This window comes from Hyperoodon ampullatus (assembly GCF_949752795.1).
Source record: "Hyperoodon ampullatus genome assembly, chromosome: 13".
Classification (NCBI taxonomy): Eukaryota; Metazoa; Chordata; class Mammalia; order Artiodactyla; family Ziphiidae; genus Hyperoodon; species Hyperoodon ampullatus.
This window is the reverse complement of record NC_136926.1, coordinates 9,101,719-9,127,020: the sequence shown is the minus strand read 5'-3', so window position 1 is coordinate 9,127,020 and position 25,302 is coordinate 9,101,719. Positions and strand designations below refer to the sequence as shown.

Below are 25,302 nucleotides of genomic sequence, written 5' to 3'. Positions count from 1 at the left end.
TCGTTTTTCTCAGGCATTTCGGTAGCTGCCTATACCCTGGGGGCGGTGCCGCGTGTAGACCCGATGGACCTGGCGAGGCGGCCATTTTGGAGTCTTCCCGAAGGAGCTTAAACCTGGGCTTCGAGCTGGTTCCGCGGCTGCCTTGCTTGGCAGAATGAATGTGATAGACCACTTGCGAGACATGGCGGCAGCGGGGCTGCACTCCAACGTGCGGCTCCTCAGCAGCTTGTTACTTACAATGAGTAATAACAACCCGTGAGTTGAGGCGGGGAGCGGCCTGGGGCTGAGGAGAAAGCGGCGCCAGTTTGGGAACGGGGGCTGAGGGGACCTGGGGATTGGCGGGAAGGAGCGGCTGCGGGCCCCAGCTGAGGTTCCGAGGTCAGCGAGGGCCTCGTCGGGCGGAGCCGACTTAGGAACGAAGTTGAGTTCACTGGGTCCCCGCGTTGTGCCGGGCGCTGGGATGCGCTCCCTGCGGGGGATGCGGCGAGCGGCTGCTTCGAGAAACGGAAGGCGGGGGCTCTGAGGACCACCCTGGCAAGGGTTTCCCGAAAGTTGGGAGCAGAGGTTTTCCTGAGGAACTTGTCGCCGGGCATAGCGACTGTCACATCGCTGGGCTGACTCATCCCTTCCCAGCTCCTTCCCGAAGAACGTTTTCTCGCTCGCCGGGGCTCAAAGAAGCCCAGTCCCCTGGTTTTAGACCCTTGTCCTGCATTTGAGATTGATTTTTTTCCCTGGGGTTTACAGTAGGGTTTACTTTCTCGTCCCTGCAAACACCTGAAAACGGGAGACTTCCTTGATGGGTGAGAGTGGCGCCTTTTTAAGGACTCGCAGTGCCCTTTTCACGTTTCCAAAGCTGCCGCTTATGGAGTCTTACTGCGGATGAAGCACAGGGCTATTTCCAGCCTTGAGTGAATGTCTGCCCTGTGCTTAAATTTCTCCCTTTTGGTTAAATTAAAATTCCTTCCCACGGCCTACAAGTCCAAACATCTGTCTCTCACTCTGTGCTCCAGCTTCCCTGGCTATTCTTTCTGTTACTTAAACACACCAAGCTCGTTCTCAACTCAGGGGTTTTGCATTTGCGGCTCTGCTTAGAGTCCTCGCCTCAGAGCTGCCTCCTCATTTAGGTTTCAGCTCAGATATCCCTCCTAGAGAACTTTTTTAAAAAAATAAATTTTATTTTTTTATACAGCAGATTCTTATTAGTTATCTATTTTATACTTATTAGTGTATATATGTCAATCCCAATCTCCCAATTCATCCTACACCCCGCCACTTTCCCCCCTTGGCGTCCATACGTTTGTTCTCTACTTCTGTGTCTCACTTTCTGCCCTGCAAACCGGTTCATCTGTACCATTTTTCTAGGTTCCACATATATGCGTTAATATACGATATTTTTCTCTTTCTGACTTATTTCACTCTGTATGACAGCCTCTCTCCTAGAGAACTCTTGTCTGGCCACCAGAATTGTCCCTTACCCTCACCATTCTATCCCTTTGCCCTGTTTTATATTCTACATCACTTTTTTTTTAACCAAGATATAATTGACATACTAGTCTCAGGTGTACAACATAATGATTCGATATTTGTCTGTATTGTGAAGTGATCATCATTGTAAGTCTGGCTAACATCTGTCACCTCACATAGTTACAGAAAAATGTTTTTCCTGTGATGGGAACTTTTAAGATCTATGTTCTTCATCACTTAACACCTAATGAAATCAGCACAGTGCCTGTGTGCAGTAAGCACTCAAACGTTTATTGAAGGTGCTAAGGAAATACGTGCAACCTCGGGAAGGTGAAATACCGTGTTCAAGTTCACACATCTAGTAAGTGGAAGAGCCGCAATGTCTGGATTTTGGTCCTTCTGACTCTGAAGTCTCCATTCTGACCCACCACAGTCTACTGCGTCTAAATGGCATTGTAATCTTCTACTCAGGGTGGACCCATTTGCATTTGGCCTGCTCTGGAAGCTGTCTGGGCCACTTAAGGGCGTTGCAGCTGTTGCTACCTATTTCATTTCCATTAGTGCTTTTGGACCTCACTACGGGAGACCCATCATTTTACCACCATCCACTTAGTGTTGACTGTGAGGAGCCCTGGTCTCTGTCGGCCTTCTTTGTTTATTCTGGAGCCTTTCACCTGGTTCTGAGTGATTTGTCAAAGCATACAGTGTCTACCATTGGGAATTTATGCACCAGTTAGTCATTATTCTTGGTTCTTGAAGATGTTACAGGGTAGTTAGAAGGAGTTTGGTCCTTTGATTAGACTTGGCCCGTTCTTCTTTATATTAGGCTAAACTGGCAGTTTCCTTCCTAGCTTCAGGAGGTGTTTAAATTCTGACCTTTATCATTTATATTTTAATATTTCTTAATTGCCAATGCACACCATAAAAAAAAAAATCAAACAGTACTGAAGGGGTATGCAGATAAGTGTCTGCCCCTGAGTCTTGAACCTCACCCCACTATTTCCCTTCTCCAGAGGCAACAACTTAACAGTTTTTCATGTATCATTTCAGAGATAACTTAAGCATGCATAAGTAGGCATGTATGTTACAACATATAAACATCTAAATCCTTTCTCTGAGTGTAGTATTTCTATCAAATCAACTATTTCACATCTTACTTCTCACTAAATACATAGAATCTCAACTATCTGGACTGTACCTTTCAGTCCTTGACTTTCCTTTGTTACTTTATATCCAGTGTTTAGCCTACCTGTCCTTTTTTTAAATTATTTTTTTACTAAGATAAAATTTACATACCATCAGATTCACCCTTTTAAATAATACATTTCTGTGTTTTTTGTTTTGTTTTGCGGTGCACGGGCCTCTTACTGTTGTGGCCTCTCCCGTTGCGGAGCACAGGCTCCAGACGCGCAGGCTCAGCAGCCATGGCTCACAGGTCTAGCCGCTCCTTAGCATGTGGGATCTTCCCAGACCGGGACACGAACCCGTGTCCCCTGCATCGGCAGGCGGACTCTCAACCACTGCGCCACCAGGGAAGCCCCCATTTCTGTGGTTTTAAGTACATTCACAGAGTTGTACAGCTGTCACCACTGTCTATTCCAGAGCATTTGCATTACCTCCAAAAGAAACCCCAAATGTATTAGTAGTCACTCATCAATTCCACTTGCCCCAGCCCCTGGCAATTACTAATCTATGGTACCTATTCTTGAGTATCCTTCATTTGCTGAGCAGTTAACCGTCTACAGAGTTCTTTGACTCTAACTGTTCTTTCATTTTAAGTGGCTGTAGGTTTTCCCTGTCAGTGAAAAAATGTAAACTCTAACTGGGGGAAGGATGGGATTGGAGATTAAAAATACGAGTTTCCCATTAAGATTGGTGGCCAGTCCTAGGCACTTATAACACTTATGAGCAATATTCAAGGTTAAAGAAAAGGTTCTGAAATGTATTGGTTCCGTTACGCTGTCCTTAAACCCCTGAGACTCAAGGAAGTAAAAATTCTTGTTAGTGAAGTTTACTTCTGTATGTAAAAAAAAAAAAACCTTTCATCAAATAAGGCTAATCCTCTCTCATTCTGTTCCACTCTGGCCCACTGGCTTATCCTAGTCTATTCCCATACTTAAGTATTTTAGTATTCCCATTTTCTTCAGTATTTGAAGAGTTTTAAGTACCCTCCAAACCTCTTTTTGTTCAGCACTTAGCTAAAAAGGATTCAGAGTGGTGAGTTTCTCTTTTCCAGGTTCTTTAACCCTTCTTTGGTAATATTTAGTAATATTAGTTAAGTCATGATTGCTCTCTTTTTTCTGTATTACCCTAAAAATTGATGTTAATATGAGAGTTATGGATATATATCAGACTCTTCAATTAAGAGGGCTTGGGTTAAAGAAGGGGAGGAAAAGATACACAGTTGACCCTTGAACAACTTTCAGGGGAGGGGAGGGGGTGCCAACCCTCCCCACAGTCAAAAATCCACGTATAAGTTATAGTTGGCCCTTTATATATGTATTTCCTCCATATCTGCAGTTCTGCATACACGGATTCAACCAAGGGTGGTGTAGTACTGTAGTGTGTGCTATTAAAAAAAATCTATACATATAGGTGGACCCTTGTAATTCAAACCTGGTTTGTTCAAGTGTCAGCTGTATTACATTTCTCTTTGTGTATCTCTGTATTACTGAGTTTGATTTAGATGTATCAGTTTTTATAGTAAAGAGAACAATTTAAGGCAATTTCCTACATGTGTTGACCATATTGACATGACGTATGACTCTTGCCTCTTTTTTGGGGGACTAGCACTTAAGGTAAATTTACTTTTTTGTAAACTGTCAACACAAGGTGTATTAGGCTTATATAGACACTAAGGAGAGCGTTCTTTCTAACATTTCAAAACAATCCATGTAGGGGGTATACTTTCTTTGTTTTCTAGTGAGTTATTCTCCCCATCTCAGAAGTACCAGCTTTTGGTGTATCATGCAGATTCTCTCTTCCACGATAAGGAATATCGGAATGCTGTGAGTAAGTATACTATGGCTTTACAGCAGAAGAAAGCCTTAAGTAAAACTTCAAAAGTGAGACCTTCAACTGGAAATTCTGCATCCACTCCACAAAGTCAGGTAATTGGAGATAGATGTGTGATGTGTTTTTGGTTGGTTGGGTTGTTTTGAGAGCAAGAGACACTGAAGGAATTTGAAAGACTGCTGATTAGATGTAGAAGAAGTAAAATAAGTAATTTTATTTTATTTTATTTTATTTATTTATTTTTTTTTGAAGTACACGGGCCTCTCACTGTTGTGGCTTCTCCCGTTGCGGAGCACAGGCTCCGGACGCGCAGGCTCAGCGGCCATGGCTCATGGGCCCAGCCGCTCCGTGGCATGTGGGATCTTCCCGGACCGGGGCATGAACCCGTGTCCCCTGTATTGGCAGGCGGACTCTCAACCACTGTGCCACCAGGGAAGCCCAAAATAAGTAATTTTAAAGGGGAGCTGACTGGAGAAAGAGATGAAAAACCACTTAGATGCAATAATGCATCCAACCAAGCACTAAGGGCTAGAAGCAAAGTTCACTCTATGGATGAATCTAAAAATAGAATTAAATTTTAAATTAATTAGTTTAAAAATTAAATAGAATTATTTAGGCTCTAACCAAAGCCATTCATTGTTCCTTCCTTTTATTTTATTATTTATTTATTTATTGGCCGCACCACATGGCACGTGGGATCTTAGTTTCCCAACCAGGGATTGAACCTGCGCCCCTGTGTTAGAAGCGTGGAGTCTTAACCACTGGACCACCAGGAAAGTCCCTGTTCCTCCCTTTTATACAAACAACTCAAAATCTAAAGTGTTTTTAATAATTTTAATGAAAGTACACTCTTAAAACGTAACTCAGTTTTTAGGATAGTGAGTACCTGGGGAAATTTATATAAAATAATCTTACGAATTCCTACTAGTTTTGGTTGCTTGATAATTAGTTAAATAAATGAAGGGTAAAAAATTATAATTTCACCATTCGACAGTTATCCCATTGCTAGAAATTAATCCTAATAGTCGATTGACAAAAGGTTTACAAGGGTATATAACTAAGGCTGCTTATTGTAGTATTGTTTATAATGGTAAGAAACTGGAAGCAAAAGTGTTTATCAATAGGGTCTAGTTAAATTATAATATAGCCCTAGGATGGAATATGATAGAAATATTGAAGAAATGAAATATAGAGGTGTATGTGCTAATGTGGAAAACACTGTGTATATTAGTAAAGAAAATAAGGTTTGAAACAGTGTGTTCACTACTCTTTTTGTTTAAAGGGGATAGTTTATTTATTTTATTTTTATTTTTTGGCCACACCGCAAGGCTTGCGGGACCAGGGATTGGACCCGGGTCCTCCCTGGCCCTGGGCAGTGAAAACACGGAGTTCTAACTACTGAACTGCCAAGGAATTCCCTAAAGGGGATAGTTTATAGTTATATAAGTATATCCTGATGTATGCCTAAAATATATATGGTTAATATACATGCAAAAATTTTCTGTGTGCGTGAAGGAAATACATTTAATGGGAAGCTTTAGGGAGAGGGGAACTTGGACTTTTCAGTTTGAATCTGTCTTTAACTTTAAATTATACGTGCAACTTATATTTAAAAGGAATGTCAGTAGAATGAACTGCAAGTGAAATTATGAGTTGTGTTCTGTATTTTTCCACATTAAAAAAAGATACAAAGTAATATCGTTGCTTTTTTTTTTTAAAGCCTGTACACCTTCCTCTTGTTTTCTTTCTTTTTACGTAGAACCTTTGTTTTTGTTTTTTTTTAAACGAAGCTTTTTAAAAAAAATTATTTAATTTTTATTTATTTTTGGCAGCGTTGGGTCTTCGTTGCTGCGCGTGGGCTTTCTCTAGTTGCAGTGAGCAGGGGCTACTCTTCGTTGTGGTGCGCGGGCTTCTCCTCGGGCTCCAGGTGCACGGGCATCAGCAGTTGTGGCTCGCGGGCTCTAGAGCAAAGGCTCGGTAGTTGTGGCGCATGGGCTTAGTTGCTCCACGGCATGTGGGATCTTCCCGGATCAGGGTTCAAATCTGTGTCCCCTGCATTGGCAGGCAGATTCTTAACCACTGGGGCACCAGGGAAGCCCAGAACCTTTGTTTTTGTTATTAAAGAGCTGATTGCCAGGACTTCTGTTTTCTGACACTGAATGGAAGTCATGTGTATTATCCACACAGGATCATTCATAGAAGTAGTTAACTCCTTTTTTTATATTTATTTATTTATTTATTTATTTATTTATGGCTTTGTTGGGTCTTAGTTGCTGTGCGCAGGCTTTCTCTACTTGCGGTGAGTGGGGGCTACTCTTTGTTACGGTGAGCAGGCTTCTCATTGCGGTAGCTTCTCTTGTTGCAGAGCATGGGCCCAAGGCACACGGGCTTCAGTAGTTGTGGCTTGCAGGCTCAGTAGTTGTGGCTCGCGGGCTCTAGAGTGCAGGCTCGGTAGTTGTGGCACACGGGCTTAGTTGCTCTGCGGCATGTGGGATCTTCCCGGACCAGGGCTCGAACCCGTGTCCCCTGCATTGGCAGGCAGATTCTTAACCACCGCGCCACCAGGGAAGACCAGTAGTTAACTGTTTTTGAGCGCTCTGTATGCTTAGCACCATGCTGAACCTTCCATGTGAATTAAATACATTTAATCTTTAAAGAGTCTTTTAAAAAATTGACATACGATTCACAACATAAAATTCATAATTCAGTGGGTTTTAGTTTATTCACAGAATTGTACAACCATCAGTACTGTCTAATTCCAGAACATCTTCATCACCCTAGAAAAACCTTGTGCCCTTTATCTCCCCAGCCCCTGGGAATCACTAACCTTTCTGCCTCTGTGGATTTACCTATTCTGGACATTTTTTTTTTTTTTTTTTTTTTTTTTTTTTCTGTACGTGGGCCTCTCACTGTTGTGGCCTCTCCCATTGCGGAGCACAGGCTCCGGACGCCAGGCTCAACGGCCATGGCTCACGGGCCCAACCGCTCCGCGGCATGTGGGATCCTCCCAGACCGGGGCACGAACCCGTGTCCCCTGCATCGGCAGGCGGACTCTCAACCACTGCGCCACCAGGGAAGCCCCTGGACATTTTATATGAATGGAATTATGCAATATGTGGCCTTTTGTGGCTGGCTTCTTTTACTTAGCATAATGGTTTCAAGGGTGATCCATGTTACAGCATGGAATAAAGAATCAGTTCTTTATTCCTTTTTATTGCAGAATACTATTCCATTGTATGAATATGCCATATTTTAACTATTCATTAGTTGATGGGCATTTAGGTTGCTTCCACTTTTTTAAAAAATTAATTAATTTTTATTTGGTTGCATTGGGTCTTTGTTGCCGCACGTGGGCTTTCTCTAGTTGCGGTGAGCGGGGGCTACTCTTCGTTGCGGTACGTGGGCTTCTTGTTGCGGTGGCTTCTCTTGTTGCAGAGCCTGGGCTCTAGGCGCATGGGCTCAGTAGTAGTGGCTCGTGGACTCTAGAGTGCAGGCTCAGTAGTTGTGGCGCACGGGCTTAGTTGCTCTGCAGCATGTGGAATCTTCCTGGACCAGGGCTCAAACCCACGTCCCCAACATTGACAGGTGGATTCTTAACCACTGCGCCACCAGGGAAGCCCTGTTTCCACTTTTTATCTATTATTAATGCTGCTGTGAACATTTGTATGCAGGTTTTGTGTGGACATGTTTTCAGTTCTCTTGGCTGTATACATAAAAGCAGAATTGCTGGGACATATGGTAATTATGTTTAACGATTTGAAGAACTGCTATACTGTTGAAGTAATATTTTGAAGAGATGTTTTCATTTCCTCTTCAGTGTCTTCCATCTGAAATTGAAGTAAAGTACAAAATGGCTGAATGTTATACAATGCTAAAACAAGATAAAGATGCCATTGCTATTCTCGATGGGATCCCTTCAAGACAAAGAACTCCCAAAGTAAGTTGAATTAACAACTTGTTACATATTTTTCTCTTCCCCAGTCCTTACAACCCTCTTCTGCCATGTTTTCAGGGACTCCATCTGAACATTTTATCCTTGTCTCTAATCACCACTTTGTTCCCCTCTTCTCCCTGTTTAGAGAGATGGAGGAGTGACTTTCTTATGAGACCCTGAAAATTCAGCTAATGAAAGTGGTAGCTGGAGAATAATATTACATGTGTTTATTTTTTGGTGTTTCTTATTGTAGGAAATATGCTTTGCAGTGTACTTCCAGGTAGCAATAATACTTTTTAGAACCTCATTTTTTGCATTCTATAGGTATACCCATTTGATAATGTGTATTCCTTTCATTTTCAGTGTTAAGACTACAAGATCCTTTTGTACTTATTTGTGTGTAGGATAGTATTTGTGTTTGATTTGTTAACATATTATAGTGTATAGAACACCTTCAACTGAAATAAAAAATTCTGGTGTCTTGTCTGAGTTTAGGGCATTCAAGCTGTGTGCAGTGTGAACTTGGCACAAGTTAAAAATCTGGCTTTTTTTTTTTTTTCCCTTACTGAGGATAATGATACTTTCTCTGGTAATAAGTTAAGTTCATGTATGTGAGAATACTTTTTAAAAGTACTGTTCTGTAAGGAGTACTAGATTGGGCATCTCTGATTACAGGTTTTTTTGAACTCCAGTTTAGAAAAACAGTGAAAATCTTAGCTCTTAGGAGTAAATTCACATCAGTATTTAATATTCTTCATACTCTCATGTCACCTACCGTCCTCATTTCATTGAAAAACTGTCTGTGCAGTGTGTGCTTAACAATAAGGAATTTTATAGGTATGAAGTCTATGTGCATCTTCCTGCCCTTAAAAGAAAAGGAATCATAACCAGTAGGGACCTGGTGTATTTAGTGTTTTTTCACCCAGGTGTTACTGAGTTTTAAAAGTAAATAGTCAAACTTTATGAGAACATGTTGAAGCATCTCCTCATGTTGAGAATTTATTTAATATTTTCTGAATTTTCAAAAGTAAGCTATTTCCTCAGTATATTTTATGGTGATAGCTGTTATTAAAAACATTTGTAAGTATATTATAGATTAACTTGTCTCATAATAAGCTGGACGCTATATACTAAATTATGTTCTGGTACGCTATGAAAGTCTTACTCCAAGAATAATTTTTTTGTATATATAAAGAATGTCTTCTTTTGGAAAGTGCTGTTTTGATTATAAACTTTGCATGGTACCTATTCCTTATCTTATTGGAAATGTACCATAATTTCTTCCTTGATGACTTGAGGGAGTTCAGGGACATTTTTTAAAATGAATAATGGCAAAGAAGCTGAGCTTTGTATCCAGCACTTTGGTGTTTACAGCCATCATTTCAGGAGAGACCAGAGGAGTCCACATATGTTAGGAGTACATATCTTTCATTCTTCATTCTGTAGAGCTGTTGTAGCCAGGAGTAAGCAAAGATGTGTGCCTCACACATAAACCTAGAATATTTACAGTTTTTCTTTCTTGTCCGTTAGGGAGTTAACTGGCTTCTCAGTCTGTGTAAAGGACAAGGAAGTGAGTCAAAATGAACGTCTGTTAATGTATGGTAAACACCGCCACACATTCTTTCACAATTTTAAAGGAAAATTCCAGTGTGAAATTATTATATCTTGGAAAATCTTCAACTTTTAAGAGAAACATACCAACAAACAATTTCTCACTCAGTTTTTAGAATACGATGACTGCTTGTGTTTATAACTGGTAGAATGTGGCTTTAATGATGCCCCCAAGTAAGGATCTGTTTTAAAAAGAATTGACTTTCCTACTAGGTAGTACTCAAAACTCACTCTTTCAAAGTGTCAGGTAGTTTAAAGGGAATTTTAATATTTGTTGAGACAGATGGTCCGTCCGTCATAGTTTGCTAATAACAAGCAGTCAAGAAAGGATATTAAATTTAATTCTTTTATTTTTTTCAAGTATTGACACCAGTACTGGAGTTTTCCTTTAAGTACCTTTTTCTGCATTTCAACATAGCCTAAAATGGAAAATCTGAGGCCAAATAAAAAATAGTTTTGAGTCACTTTGCGTGTTAGGAGCTCGGGCCGTTGTGCTGTGCCATCTTCCCACCTGCGCCAGGGACCTGCCTGACTCAGTGGCCGCCATGGCATCACATGAAGGCAAGCTTTTCGTCGGAGGGCTGAGTTTTGACACCAACGAGCAGTCACTGGAGCAGGTCTTCTCAAAATATGGACAGATCTCAGAAGTGGTGGTCGTGAAAGACAGGGAGACCCAGCGATTGAGGGGCTTTGGGTTTGTCACCTTTGAGAACATCGACGATGCCAAGGACGCCATGAGGGCCATGAACGGGAAGTCTGGATGGGCGGCAGATCTGGGTCGACCAGGCTGGCAAGTCGTCTGATAACCGATCCCGTGGGTACCGAGGTGGCTCTGCCGGGGGCCAGGGCTTCTTCCGCGGGGCCCGAGGCCGGGGCCGTGGGTTCTCCAGATGAGGGGACCGCAGCTACAGGGGGAGCCGGTTCGAGTCCAGGAGTGGGGACTATTGAGGCTCCAAAGACTACTACAGCAGCTGGAGTCAGGGTGGCAGCTGCAGTAACCGGAGCTCGGGCGGGTCCTACAGAGACAGCTGCGACAGTTATGCTACGCACAACGAGTAAAAATCCTTCCTGCTCGAGATTGTCCTTCCAATGGCCGTATACTTAAAGATTTTGGGAGCTCCGCTGAATCATTAATGTGTAGTGATCACACCTCCTTGTACCCACTTTTGCAGTCTTACTGGTTCTGATCTTGTCAAACACAGCCTGACTGCTTCTGGCCCCCAGATGGCCTTGTTACTGCACTTTGCTTTTTAAGGAAGTGCTGTCCGTTTTTAAGAGTCTTAAAAATGTTTTGAAGAGCACTTCCAGTTTTACTTTTACCATTTTACCGTGAGCCAAGAGTTTTTATTTAGAAAATCACTAGGGGTTGTGAGAATTTTGTTTTTTGTTTTTGGTTGTGTTGCTTTTTTTCTTTTTCTTTTCATTGAGGTCGGCCCCATGAAGTTGGGTGCCCCGAGTCACTTCTCTTTGAGATTGAACAGACTGAATCTGCTCTTTGTCCGAAGCTGAGCAAGTTGTAGCTTTTTTCCAACTCGGTGTCACGTTTCTGAGTGTAGAGTGGTAGAACCATGCGGGTGGCAGCAGAGCACGCGGGCTGCCCTGGCCCGGGCGTCCACCTGTCCTGTGGGACCCACAGTAGACTTGCAGACATCCCCGAGAGGTTCTTGAAAATGTGTATTTATATTGTCCTTTTTTGCTGGAAGACGTACACATATCCCGTCAATGTTGTATCTGAAGGGGTGAAGGAATTCTTATACGCAGTTTTCTTTGGCTTCATGAAGCCGATTAAAAGACCATCTGAATGAAAAAAAAATAGTTTTATTTCTAGTATCCATTATTTCATTGTTTGATTCAGTATGGATTAATGGCATACTAGATTTTTTTTTTTTTTTTTTTCTCTGTATGCGGGCCTCTCACTGTTGTGGCCTCTCCCGTTGCGGAGCACAGGCTCCGGACGCGCAGGCTCAGCGGCCATGGCTCACGGGCCCAGCCGCTCTGCGGCATGTGGGATCTTCCCAGACCGGGGCACGAACCCACATCCCCTGCATCGGCAGACGGACTCCCAACCACTGCGCCACCAGGGAAGCCCCATACTAGATTTTTATATACTGTGAGTTCATAATTGGAACAGATGTTGATGTTCTTCATCTTCAGAGTAATTTTTAGTAAGTGTCTGGCATACCAAGCTACAGATAATTGAGGAGATTGGGGATTGGCTTTTTTTTTTCTTTTGTGCCCTCATGTTGACTGCTTCCTTAGGTTAATGATCTGGCAAACAATGTGTTCTATTTAATATCTGTTAATTTTAAATTGGAAAATTGTGTTTTTGTCTTTGTACTATTAAGAGTATTTATCCCTTCCCTGTAACTTCTATATTCTTTGGAACTTTTAGGTATTCTCAAATTTTCCCTGTTGCATTTTTAGGAAGGGTTTTTCTTTTTCTTTTTTTTTTTTTTTTAACTAGAGCTTTTCTGAGTTACATATTTGACTTGTGCTAAAAATGCATTCACTAGATTTAAATAGTGTAGCTGATCTCAGGATCATCACCACCTCTAGAGGTCAGTTAGAGTTTGATTTTTGTAGCATTACTTTGATCAGTCAGACAGTACCTGTGGGTCAAAGCTTTAAGCATTAGAAAGGCTAGAGTCTAGCTGCTAGACCAATTGTCAGAGAGAAGCCAAGTATTTTACTTCTGTATCTGTCATTTCCTTTTTGGGGAAAATTCATCTGATCTTTTTTTTTTTTTTTTTTGCGGTATGCGGGCCTCTCACTGTTGTGGCCTCTCCCGTTGCAGAGCACAGGCTCCGGACATGCAGGCTCAGCAGCCATGGCTCACGGGCCTGGCTGCTCCGCGGCATGTGGGATCTTCCCGGACTGGGGCACGAACCTGCGTCCCCTGCATTGGCAGGCAGACTCTCAACCACTGCGCCACCAGGGAAGCCCATCTGGTCTTTTTTAATTAGCTGTGTTAAGAGTTCCTCACTTTCTCATGCTGTGATATTAATTGCATTTAGAATATGTAAACTTAAAAAATAAAATATGTAAACAAGCATTTTTAGGGTAGTTCATCTTCTATCTTAAAAATCAAGGTAATTAGAATTCTGTAACATTTCTCAAATGAATGTTACTTCCATTTCCAGAGGCAGCATCTTTGGTCCAGATATTTTTGGACCTTTTGGCTGGGTAAGTGAGAGGAATGTGGGGGGAAATGGGAAGACATAGGAAAAGCAAAGTAGTAATTTCCTCTTTGGTTTGAAGAATGGGGTTGGGCTTTATTTCCACATGGCTTTGGGTAGATTTTCCAGTAAAAAGTAGAAGAGCTGATAATAAAAATCAGGACTTACTGATGGTGAGATTTTGTTTTTAAATATATACTTACCTTATTATCCTTTCTTTTCATTACAGATAAACATGATGCTGGCAAACCTGTACAAGAAGGCTGGTCAGGAGCGACCTTCAGTCACCAGCTATAAGGAAGTGCTGAGGCAGTGCCCATTAGCCCTTGATGCCATTCTAGGTACAGGTCATTCTCTCCCTATTTTCATGGAGTGTTTACTCTCTAAGATAATCTTAGAGATTACATTAGAATAACTTTATTTTTTTTAAAGTTGCCCATGCCTCACCTCCAGAGAGTGAGTCAATAGGTTACTGTTGCCATGTATTCTTTCACTGATAAGAAATACTATAGTTGTTCTCTCATATCCATCTTGCTTGGAATAGGGAAAGGGTTGCCTTATACACTAGGGAAAGGGTAGCCTATTGCTTTTTGCATTGTAGAAGAAGGATGCTATGCCTCACCTTCTTTCTCCTACTTTCTGTTGGATTAGGTTTGCTGTCCCTTTCTGTAAAAGGTGCAGAGGTGGCATCAATGACGATGAATGTGATCCAGACCTTGCCTAACTTAGATTGGCTTTCTGTGTGGATCAAAGCGTATGCTTTTGTGCACATTGGTGACAACTCGAGAGCAATCAATACCATCTGGTGAGAGCCACAAAGTTAATTCAGTATTCTTGGGGCCTGTATATGGGGGTTTTATGTATATAAATGAGCAAAACGGAAAAATGGATGCTTATCTGTTGGTATTACAGCCAATTGTCCCTAGGCTTTGTTGGTCTGTTAATGTACTGAATGGTCCCGGATGTAATAGTCTGTGTTAAATGTAAATGGACCAAGTTTAGCTCTGTACTTGCAAAAGTAGTAACGCTTGCAAAACAGACAGCCTTAGTGTGTCATACTTGAACCAGAAAGAACATCTTTTTTGATGCCCCAGAAGTATAGATTATTGCAGCATCTGACCTGTGTTGCCTCAGGACTGGGATTTTTCTTTCTAGTCAGGTAAAGTCCAAGGACAACAGAGTGGGGTTTGTGTAAGGCAAAGTCATTTGGTTGAATAATAAGTAGCTGTCACTTTGAATGACATTACATTTAACACCGTATAGTATATGTTATCCTCTGAAAAACTGCAACCAGAAAGTTTCTAGGTAATGAGAGAGATTTCTGCTTTATTCTGTATATTTACTATCCAATCTTGTATAACTTTAAGTTCAAAGCTCAGAATAAGAAAATCTGGTTACACTTTCTTTTAGTCTTTCCTTGTGAAAAATCTTGTACATACATAAAAGAAAATAGTGCCCATATACCCATCACCCAGATTCAACAACTAAGAGGATTTACAATAGATTTTAAGGTTCAATGTTTAATATCTTAAAGTTCACTAGAGAAAAAGTCCTTATTGAGAGATAACGTGGACCTACTGGGAAGCTTAGCAGATCTGTACTTCAGAGCTGGAGACAATAAAAACTCTGTCCTCAAGTTTGAACAGGCACAGATGTTGGATCCTTATCTGATAAAAGGTAAGTAATTCTTGGGGCAGGATGGAGGTGGCTGTAGAGGGGCAAATCAGAAGATAGGGAGAAGATGTAACATGATCTTCTGATATAGTTTTTTGTAAAAAATATTTTATAGGGCTTCCCTGGTGGCGCAGTGGTTGAGAGTCCGCCTGCCGATGTAGGGGACACGGGTTCGTGCCCCGGTCCGGGAAGATCCCACATGCCGCGTAGCTAGGCCCGTGAGCCATGGCCGCTGAGCCTGCGCGTCCGGAGCCTGTGCTCCGCAACGGGAGAGGCCACAGCAGTGAGAGGCCTGCATACCGAAAAAAAAAAAAAAAAAAAATTTATAAAATTGATTGGAGTAGGCTTTTACGTTTTTTTTTTTGTTTTTTTTTTCAGGCCTTGACAATGTCTCTGACACTTGGGTAATTCCATTTTGAGCAGTTGTTTTTGCTTGAATTCAAGTGTCATCTCCCCACAGATCATTATTTGGCTTTTTTTCTTTGGGGAGGGATCATAGCCCTTCCTTATGATTTACAGATTTATGATGTGCCTGACTGAGAATTTGGATGGCATCCCCTGAACCGTATATCCCTTTAGGGAATTTAGCTTTACTGTGTCCTTAAATATAGTTAAAAAGGAGTAAGTGAACAGATACTAAGAAAGTGATCAGGTGGTTAAAGGAAGTAATTAGAAGTGAACAACAAAAAAACATTGATTTAAAAGAAGATTGCTGCTGAAGGAGGTAAGCCACAGGGACTTCCAAAGGATGGCTGTTGGGTGAGTGGCAGTGAGTGAAGGGTAATGTGTGCAGGAATAGTAGGAAATAAGGTTGGGTAGATAGGCTGAAGTCTGCTTGTAAAGGCCCAAAAAAGGTCATCAGAAAAACATGGCCTTGTGACAATATAAACAGTTTTGTAGACTCTTTTTTTTTTCTTTTAATACATTTATTTATTTATTTTTGGTCGCGTTGGGTCTTTGTTGCTGTTCACAGGCTTTCTCTAGTCGTGGCGAGTCGGGGCTACTCTTCGTTGTGGTGCACGGGCTTCTCATTGCGGTGGCTTCTCTTGTTGTGGAGCACGGGCTCTAGGCACGCAGGCTTCAGTAGTTGTGGCACACAGGCTTCAGTAGTTGTGGCACACAAGCTCAGTAGTTGTGGCGCATGGGCTTAGTTGCTCCGCGGCATGTGGGATCATCCCGGACCAGGGCTTGAACCTGTGTCCCCTGCATTGGCAGGCGGATTCTTAACCACTGTGCCACCAGGGAAGTCCCAGTTTTGTAGAGTCGACAGAGCAGGGAGGGGAATTTCACAAGCATGTAGATGGGGAAACAGATCCAGAAAGATGAATTTGTTTGCCCAAGGTCCCCTCCTGCCCATTGTTATTCTTCTTCTTCGAATTGCCTGTGCCCATGATGAAAATGATGTTTTAGGAGTACTAGCCTGGCAGTAGTCAGCATCTTGGAGTTAGAAGCTCAGACCCGAGTCCAGGGGCCAGCAGGGAGAGTTGCAGTAATCTTGGTTTGAGAGGCATTTTCTTCAGAATCTGAAGGAATATTAAGGAATGGAGGGGAATGGTGGCAAGAGATGGGTGACAGTGAGCTTGGGGCCTTTTTTTTAATAGAACATGAGGGAAAATAAGGGGGGGTGGGGGGTAGGGCTGGGGGAGGATCTTAAATGAACTAGACTCCAGAAGGAACTAGATGCTTTTTCTAGAATAGGCTAACTTTTTCTGAGACCGTCATATTAAGTGTGTACTCCTGACTGTGTCTAGACCTGTTGGAAGAGAGAACTTAATTTGATGCCTTTTTTGGGCCTTTTCTGGTTATGTGTTAGGATAGCTCTATTATCACGCCACAGAATATAGGGACAAATAGTTCCTGAAAATAACAGGCTTTCAAATTGTGAGGTAGGTCCTTCTACTCTTTGTCTTTTTTTTTTTTTACTTTTGGATGTGTTTTGTCTTTTTAATAGTCATTCTGTAGGAAACTGGGAATGCTGGTGGGAGGAGCTCATGATGGTGGAGAGGGCTCAGACCCTGCTGGAGCTGGGGCCTCAATGTGGACTCTGATGAAGGTTACAGCTCCTTCAGAAAAGACCCCTGCTGCTTTAATGAGCCTCTTCCTCTGTAGGAATGGATGTATATGGCTACCTCCTGGCACGAGAAGGGCGGCTGGAGGATGTGGAGAACCTTGGCTGCCGCCTTTTCAATATTTCTGATCAACATGCAGAACCCTGGGTGGTCTCTGGGTATGTTTATGCATTCCCTTTTCTCCCCAGTTTTAGTAGATTCTTTAGGAAATTGTGGTTCCTCCTCAATAGAGTATAGATTTGAAAGTTCTGGTTTAAGGGATAATCAGACTTGGATTCAAATCATGGTCTGCCTGTGACTTTGGATACATCATTTACTTCTCTGAGTCTGTTTTCTCATTTGGAAAATGAGGATAATACCCCTGCTTTATGGGGTAGGTGTTTACTGAGATAGTGAATGCATCATGCTCAGCACTGCACCTGCACATGGGCAGCCATCAGTGAGCAGGCCAGGAACTGTGCTGCTGTTATTAACCTGGCTTTGCAAATTCTCTGAATGTCTCTGACCTAATAACATACCCAGATTGTCAGGTTCTTTTTTTTTTTTAATTTTAGTATTATTTGGCTGTGTTGGGTCTTAGTTGCAGCTCATGGGCTCTTCGTTGCAGCTTGTGAGCTTCTCTAGTTGTGGCCTGTGGGCTCAGTAGTTGCGGTGCACGGGCTCTAGAGCGTGCGGGCTTAGTTGTCCCGAGGCACGTGGGATCTTAGTTCCCCAACCAGGGATCGAACCCATGTCCCCTGCATTGGAAGGCTGATTCTTAACCACTGGACCACCAGGGAAGTCCCCATCAGGTTCTTTTTTGTAATTTTTCCCTTCCGTATCAAGATTTCTCCCTTAAAAATAAATATTCAGTAGATTCTTGTTGTTCTGTTTTTTCACTAATATCTTAGGCTAAAGTTGTAAGGGGTTTGTAGTAAGGATCACGTAGAGGGCCTTTTCTTTGATTTTCCTTTTCGAAGAAGTTTCTTTATGGTCTTATCTCAGATAACTTTTGGTTGTTTTTTCCTCCAGGTGTCATAGCTTCTATAGCAAACGCTACTCCCGAGCCCTCTATTTAGGAGCCAAGGCCATTCAGCTGAACAGTAATAGTGTTCAAGCTTTGCTACTTAAGGGAGCAGCACTTAGAAACATGGGCAGAGTCCAAGAAGCAATAATCCACTTTCGGGAGGCTATACGTCTTGCACCTTGTCGCTTAGATTGTTATGAAGGTAAGATAAAAAATATAGATGAATGGTGTGGATCTGTAGGTGTGGTGACAGCACTCAGATGGAAGGTTTTGTTGGGCCAGCAGTTTCCAAAGTTTGTTGTACATTGGAGTCCTCTGGGGGAACTTTGAAAAATCCTGATGCCAGGTCACTCCAGTACTGTTTAAGTCAGAATATTTGCTGTTGGGATATAGGCATCAGTACTTTTTTAAGATCACAGGTAATGCCATTGTGCAGACATATTTGGGAACCACTGCATTAGGCATCATAAATTCATTTAGGGCTGGACTTTTCACTCCATACTTGCAATCCATTTTTCTCATTTTTTGTTTCTGATTTTTGGTTAGGGTATAGTTGGGTTGGTTTTTTTGTCCTGTTTTGTTTCTCAAACGTGGCCTACTCATTAATGTGAGTTTCTCTGTGCTGGCACTGTGCTGGATTGCTTGGTATGTCTTTATTCTTTTTTTTTTTTTTTTTTAGTTTTTATTTATGTATTTGGCTGTGCCAGGTCTTAGTTGCTGGGTGCGGGATCTTTAGTTGCAGCATATGCGGGATCTAGTTCCCTGACCAGGGATCGAACCTGGGCCCCCTGCATTGGGAGCACAGAGTCTTAACCACTGGACCACCAGGGAAGTCCCTGTCTATTCTTTTTTACAGTTGTCTTACCTTGGGCCAGAAATATTATTCATAGGGTAACTCAGTATCCATATGACAGTGTTGGCTGTAGGAACTGGTCAGTTCATTGTGACCTCTAGAGGAGGCATGATCAGAGTCAAACTTTGTTATGTACTATTTTAAGTTCGTGTGAACTACCCCTAGGAGTTCAAAGCTGTGCTAGCTTCAGCAGCATTTGGTGACTCAGTCAGAGACGTTAAAATAGATCTTACAAGATGCATTTCCTCCAAAGCATATTTTTATAAGAATTTAAAAAGAAACCCAGGAGTCTAGGAGTGATTTGCTCTTAACAGGAAGATGAGTTCAAATTTGAGAAATAAAATTTGGAAGTTAGCGTGAAGAACAAATCTGCTTAGATAGCCAGAGAACTATGCCTGTTGTGGATTTGTTCTTAAGAAACTGTAGCAAACCAGGCTTTTGGTTTCACATTAAATTCTTGATCCTGAAACTGTAGCTTCCCTAGCCTCCCAGCTGCTTTTATCACGCTAACTCCTGTCTGCTGTGTGCCTGTTTCACAAGAGCCTAGGAATGCAGCTAACTGCATTACCACAGTGAGTGGTTGGACACAGGATAGTTAGAGTTGTTCTCCAGTTGGCCAGTGAGGCTTTATGGGATGCCTTCACTCAAGCTACAATTTGGAAATTTGGATCAGGGTGACTTGGTTATGCCTTCTGGTGGTTCTTGTAGCCGCCAACCAAGCTTTCTTTACTGGTGGGGGCCCTGGATCAGTGAAGTGCATTCTTCACATTTCCCTCTGAATTTCCAGTGGGGCTTTAGCAGGAAAGTAAAACTATTCAGTAGGTAGTTACAACCAACCACCATATTCTGAATCCACCATGTTGCCCTTAAGAGTTAGGTAATTTCTGGTTAAGTAACCATAGTGTGTGGTAGAATGTGCACATATGTTATAAATGCCACTAGGGTGGAGGCGTATACAGAGAAAATCTGCCAGGGAGTGTGTGGGTTTGGGGTTTAAGCTGTTTTTCTGTTTTGATCAGTGCTTTGGACTAAAAAGTACCTCCTCTGTTCTCTTTGATTTCTTGGCATGAACAGTTGAGAGTTGACTGTACTTGAAATGTCCCTGTGGAGCATCTTGCTGTGGGTATGGAAAGAGGCAGGAGCTGCCGATCTCAGTGTATTTGATCCATCTGATTAAGCCCTTTCCATCCAGTTTAGGGAAACCCTCAGCAAATGCTTCTTGAGATAACGTTTATGTTTCAAATGAAAAGGTCTTCCTTTCTCCTGAGGTTGCTCCCTAGGCCTTTTAGTTTTTAGAGCTGGACATTCTCTGTGGACTGTAGGAGCCCTCCCCCTTAAATGTAGGACTAAAGGTGACTGAGCACAGCTGGAAATTAACAGTTTGTTAAGAGGCAGCAAAACCTTGGCTTTTGTTGGAAACCTCATCTTTCACAGTGTCAGTTAATGAGTGGTGTCACATTTGTTCCTCTGACATGCAGCTGGGCTGCCTACATGCTTTGGTTTACTTGTGCATGTTTGTTTCCTTCACTAACTGAAGGTGCCTTTGCGCTACGGGCTTTTTCCACGTCCGTCAAGTGCTCTGGGGAAGAGCACCTCTTAGCTGTTCCATCAACATACCCTTCAGTCTGATCTCACCATCAGACTTTTCCCTTGGCCTGCCCTTTGTTTGAAACTTGGAAGGTTTGTAATTTGGAAGGCTGTCAGAATGGAAGCATGGCTTGGAATGGTAATGTAGTTGAACTTTGTGTTATATTTTTTCAGGTCTCATCGAATGTTACTTAGCCTCCAACAGTATTCGTGAAGCAATGGTAATGGCTAACAATGTTTACAAAACTCTAGGAGCAAACGCACAGACCCTTACCCTTTTAGCCACCGTTTGTCTTGAAGACCCAGTGACACAGGAGAAAGCCAAAACTTTATTAGATAAAGCCCTGACTCAAAGGCCGGACTACATTAAGGCTGTGGTGAAAAAAGCGGAACTGCTTAGTAAGTGTATCTTGTTTACTTCCCTGTTCATAGTTAATTGTGTAAAACCTGATCTCAGTTGGATTCCCTAGTCCCATTTGGTTACAGATGACCAAACAGGTGTGTGCTTTTGCAGTAGGTCTGAGCCCATGTGAATTGGTTTATATTTAGCACAACCAAACGTAATTGGCTTAGACCTGCTTGGATTGGCAGTGAATGACTTTTGTGGAGTGGCTCAAACCAGGTGTACTTGGTTAGTACCTATTCGGCTCACTTTGTCCTGAACTAATTTGGGCCGAATATAACTGGTTTTAACCAATTTGAACTGTTTGACCCATCTTGATTCTCTTATGACTTCCCTTTTACCCTTGTTTTTTTAAGTCCTGATTTATGATGAACTGAGTTTAGGGTAGTTTGGCAAATAAAATCCATTTTGACTTTTTATATGAACTTTGGTCATGAATAAGTTTTTAAAAATCAGAACTCAAACTGCAGAGTTCCTAATGGAATAAGAATTCAAACGAGCTTGTTCTCACTTCCTGCCACACCACTGTTCTCTTAACATCTATAAATAGATGTTGGATTGTGATCATTGTTGTCGTTTTGTGTATATGACTTGCGATGGGAACATATTTCGAAATGTTGTGTAAGTAGGAAAATGAGGGTCTTTTTCTTTCCAGGCAGAGAACAGAAATATGAAGATGGAATTGCTTTGCTGCGGAACGCACTAGCTAATCAGAGTGACTGTGTCCTGCATCGGATCCTAGGAGATTTCCTTGTAGCTGTCAATGAGTATCAGGAAGCAATGGACCAGTATAGTATAGCACTAAGGTAGGCACTTAGCCTCCCATGGGGGGGAAGGTCATTGAGGGGTAGAGGAAGCAGGGAACAATGTAACAGGAGTTCTGGAAACACACACACTTTGTGCCCACGGTTGAAAACAGTAATAATAGTAATGGTAGAGTTGTTTGTAAATTTATGACTTCTAAAGTCTTTTCCTTAAGTGATATTAACAACATTAAAGAACTGTTTCACTCATAACCAGCCACACCACTATAACATCTGTTTTCATTTGTGTAGATCATCTTCCTGGCCTTGCCAACACATATACGTATTTTTATAGGGTTATACGTAGTATATATTTTATATTCTGCTTTTTCAATCAACGTATTGTAAGTACTTTCCCATGTTTCTACCTACTGTAGTAGTTAAGAACTTAAGCTCTGAAGAATACTACCTTTACCACCTGTTATCTTGGGCAAGTTACTAACAGATTTCCTTGTCTATATCTACCTTATTAGGTATTAAATGATTAAATGAGGATTAAATGATTATTTCATGTAAAGCTCTTAGCACTGTGCCTGGTATATAGTAAATACTAAATAAATAGTGGTATTCTTACTGCTTAATACAGAAGTGATTTCTTTGAGGGTCGTCTGTGTTTCTATAAAGTTATGGTGGAGGCCTGTCTTTAATCGAGTCTGATCACATCCATTTACTTGTTCAGCAGTTAAGCACCACTCATGTGCCTGGCATCTCAGTAAACACTGGGGATGCTGTGATTCCAGGAGGTCTCAGTCTCAGACGTGCAGACTGATAGATACCATGTGCTAAGTGCTTTCAAAGCAGTCTCTAGAAGGAAAGGTGGGAGTGCAGAGGGTGGGGAGCGCTGGGTGTGGGTGAGAGCTGTATGGAAGGTTTCAGAGAATAGGAGATGTTACAGTCAATCTACAGTTATATAAGTAGGAACAGGATTCCAACATGGGTTTCATTTGCTTTTTGGAAACCCAGAAGCAAATGTGAAAATAAAATATAGAGGCGGGATTTGCTAGAGATTGGACACCGGCTGGCCTCAGTGATGGTCACAAAGGCAAGAGGAGAGATTGCTTAGGAACCAAGTAAATAAATGTTCTGGACCCTCTGAACTTGGAGGGTTTTGGCATGCACAATACTCTTAGCTACTACAGTCAAATGCCCAGGTTGGGTAGCTTTGGGTCCTGGGGTCTAACCTAGGAGTTGACAAATCTGTTCCATGGTAAGGATGATGATTTTGGTTGACTACTGAAGTGCTGATATGTTTAATTATATCATAAGAACATGGAACAATTTTACTCACAGAAAAATAAGTATTTTTTGTAAACTTGTAACTTAAAAACCCAATACTGTTAAATTATATTTGAATTTTTCTGTTAATGGTTGCTACTTTTTCATTTGTGTTATCTAGTATCTTCCTCTGGCAGAATGCTAGGGGTATTAAGTGTGAAAAGGCTTAAGAAATAAATGGAGAAAACTCAAATTGAGAATTCTAAAACTTAGGACAAGATGCCTTTTTTCACTTCTAGTGGTGGACTCCCTCGATCCTCCCTATGGAACTGGAGTTGTTTGGAGAGGCCAGGCATTAGCAGTTTCTCTGTGACTGGGTGGTCATTTCACTGCTGTGCCAGGGAGAGATGACGCATCAGCCAGCAAGAAGCAAGGCAGAGATTCAGGCCTCTCCTTTGTTTTGTTGTCCCCTAGTTTGGACCCCAATGACCAGAAGTCTCTAGAGGGGATGCAGAAGATGGAGAAGGAGGAGAGTCCCACGGATGCCACTCAGGAGGAGGATGTGGACGACATGGAAGGGAGTGGGGAAGAAGGGGACCTGGAGGGCAGCGACAGTGAGGCGGCCCAGTGGGCTGACCAGGAGCAGTGGTTCGGCATGCAGTGAGGCAGGCACAGCTCCGTGGCCACACTGGCCTGCCCCGCTCTGAGCACTTCCATGGACTGAAGGAACCCGTAGGAGCCCGCTCTCTGGGAGGACAATGATTCAGCATGTGATTGCAGCAGGGTCTCTGCCCCTTGCTCCCTATTTCTAGTAGTGACTTCATTTTTAAAAACTGAGCCCGACCAACCTTCCATATATCTCCATCCTCCTCTGCTCCAGTCAGGGAGGACCAGGTGAGCGCTCAGAGGCCCGTGGACGTGTCGGGGCTTCTGGGACAGAGTGCTTTTTATAGAACTAACTTCTAAATCTGAAAGCTCGAGGAATAGACAGTGTTTTGTCTGTGATGTTGCGGATGGGTTTAAAGGAGCGACCTGTTCCCCAGAGCAAGAGTGTCATCTCCCAGCAGCAGCATGGACTGGCTCTTTCAGAGAGGGTTTCCTGTCCCAGAAATCATTATCCTGGGTTGTCCAAACTTCCCTAGTAACCTTGCTTCCTTCTGCAATGTTAGTAATGCCTTAAGCTGACAGTTGCTGTTTTGCAGAACAGTTTTCCTATTTGCTAATCTGGTAACTTGCCTATGAGCCTGGGCCGAATCTGAGAAACAAGTGTGACCTAGAGCATGAACAGAGGCGCAGTTGAGGTAATTAATAAAACTGTGTTTTGTACAGTAATGGTGTTGGGTTGGTCAGAATGGAAGCCCTTTATAGATTCTTTTTTTGGTCTCTTATTTACAGTGCATTGATTCAGCTCTAGAATTATTTGCCATAAATAGACTCCCTTTTTCCCAAAGTGCTGGGAGCTGGGAGGATTGGGAACCTCAGGTAATAATACTGAGCTGGTTCATCCATTCACATTTTTGATCGGTAAATTCCTGGGGAGAGTCTTTGGCCAGATTTTAGATTGATTCTGCCTGTCTCTGTCAGGGGCTCTGAGGTCGGTGTCTGGTTTCAGCATTCTATTGTGGGGTCAGCAGGGGGCTCATTCCCTGGGCTCGGGTGCTGGGAGACTACCCACCCTCTCCCCCTTGTTTAATATGTGATGCTTTTGGAGGTGAAGGTAGTGGGGGGCGTCACAGCTAACCCCAAATTCTCATTAAAATAAAATTAATCAAAGGTGGTACAAAATGGGAATTTGACATAAATGGAAAGTTCTGTCTTAATGTGTAAAAACATAGAAGTGTACAGTAGTTTAGGAGCTTAGAACATCTGGTAACTGCAATTTAAAGTGGGCAAAAGGTTACTGTTAAAGTATCTTTCAGTATGAGAACCAAAGCTTGGGCAGCATCATTTGATGGAGCAGTTTTTAAAGAGCCCAGCAGGCAGTTGGAGTCACTCCAGGTGAATGTGTGGCCCAGAGAAGACACTGCTCATTGGTGCTCGCTGCAGGGTGCAGGCTCATGTCCTTCCTCAGCTCACCTCTGAGCATCCATGATCAGTTAGTGCTTTGGGAGAAAAGGTGAAATCTCTCCTCTGGGGAGGAAGCCCAGCCCCACCCTCCTGACCTTGTTTCTGCATGTCAGGCTCATCACCGTGAGCCCTGAGATTCTCTCAGGATCAGTCTGTGCCTTGGAACCCATACCTGTGCACCGCCTTCCATCAGCAGCCTCACGTTCCTCCCCTCTCATCTCTGCTGGGAGCCCCTGGATCAGTCTGGCCTGTCCATCCCAGCAACACCCTGCACTGGATTCCTCAGGCCTCTCACACCTGCAGCTCCAGTATTTCCATCTTGGCAGTGCTGGGGTGACAACTGGGTTGAAGTGACAACTGAAACTATATTTTTAGAGCACCTGACATAGGATTGAAAACACTCTGTTTACTTCAGAGAACCAGAG

The 25,302-nt window shown here is 42.5% G+C and overlaps 1 protein-coding gene and 1 pseudogene across 3 annotated transcripts; both read left to right on the top strand.

The window, feature by feature from the left end:
* Positions 1-139: 139 nt before the first annotated feature.
* Positions 140-24,142, top strand: ANAPC7 (anaphase promoting complex subunit 7; the record flags this gene model as incomplete). Of its 2 annotated transcripts, XM_079717174.1 has the most annotated exons (11): positions 140-255; positions 4,388-4,574; positions 8,297-8,416; positions 13,430-13,541; positions 13,852-14,005; positions 14,735-14,877; positions 16,984-17,101; positions 17,955-18,151; positions 20,564-20,788; positions 21,448-21,598; positions 23,285-24,142. In XM_079717174.1, the coding sequence occupies 11 exons, from the start codon at positions 155-157 to the stop codon at positions 23,472-23,474; spliced, it is 1,698 nt and encodes a 565-aa protein (XP_079573300.1). In that variant the 3' UTR covers positions 23,475-24,142. The 2 variants fall into 2 exon arrangements, with proteins under 2 accessions (XP_079573300.1, XP_079573299.1); XM_079717173.1 differs by lacking the exon at positions 20,564-20,788 and having other exon boundaries at positions 155-255.
* Positions 10,570-11,083, top strand: LOC307061710 (cold-inducible RNA-binding protein-like; annotated as a pseudogene). The gene has a single exon. The product of its transcript is annotated as a cold-inducible RNA-binding protein-like (transcript).
* Positions 24,143-25,302: the final 1,160 nt, after the last annotated feature.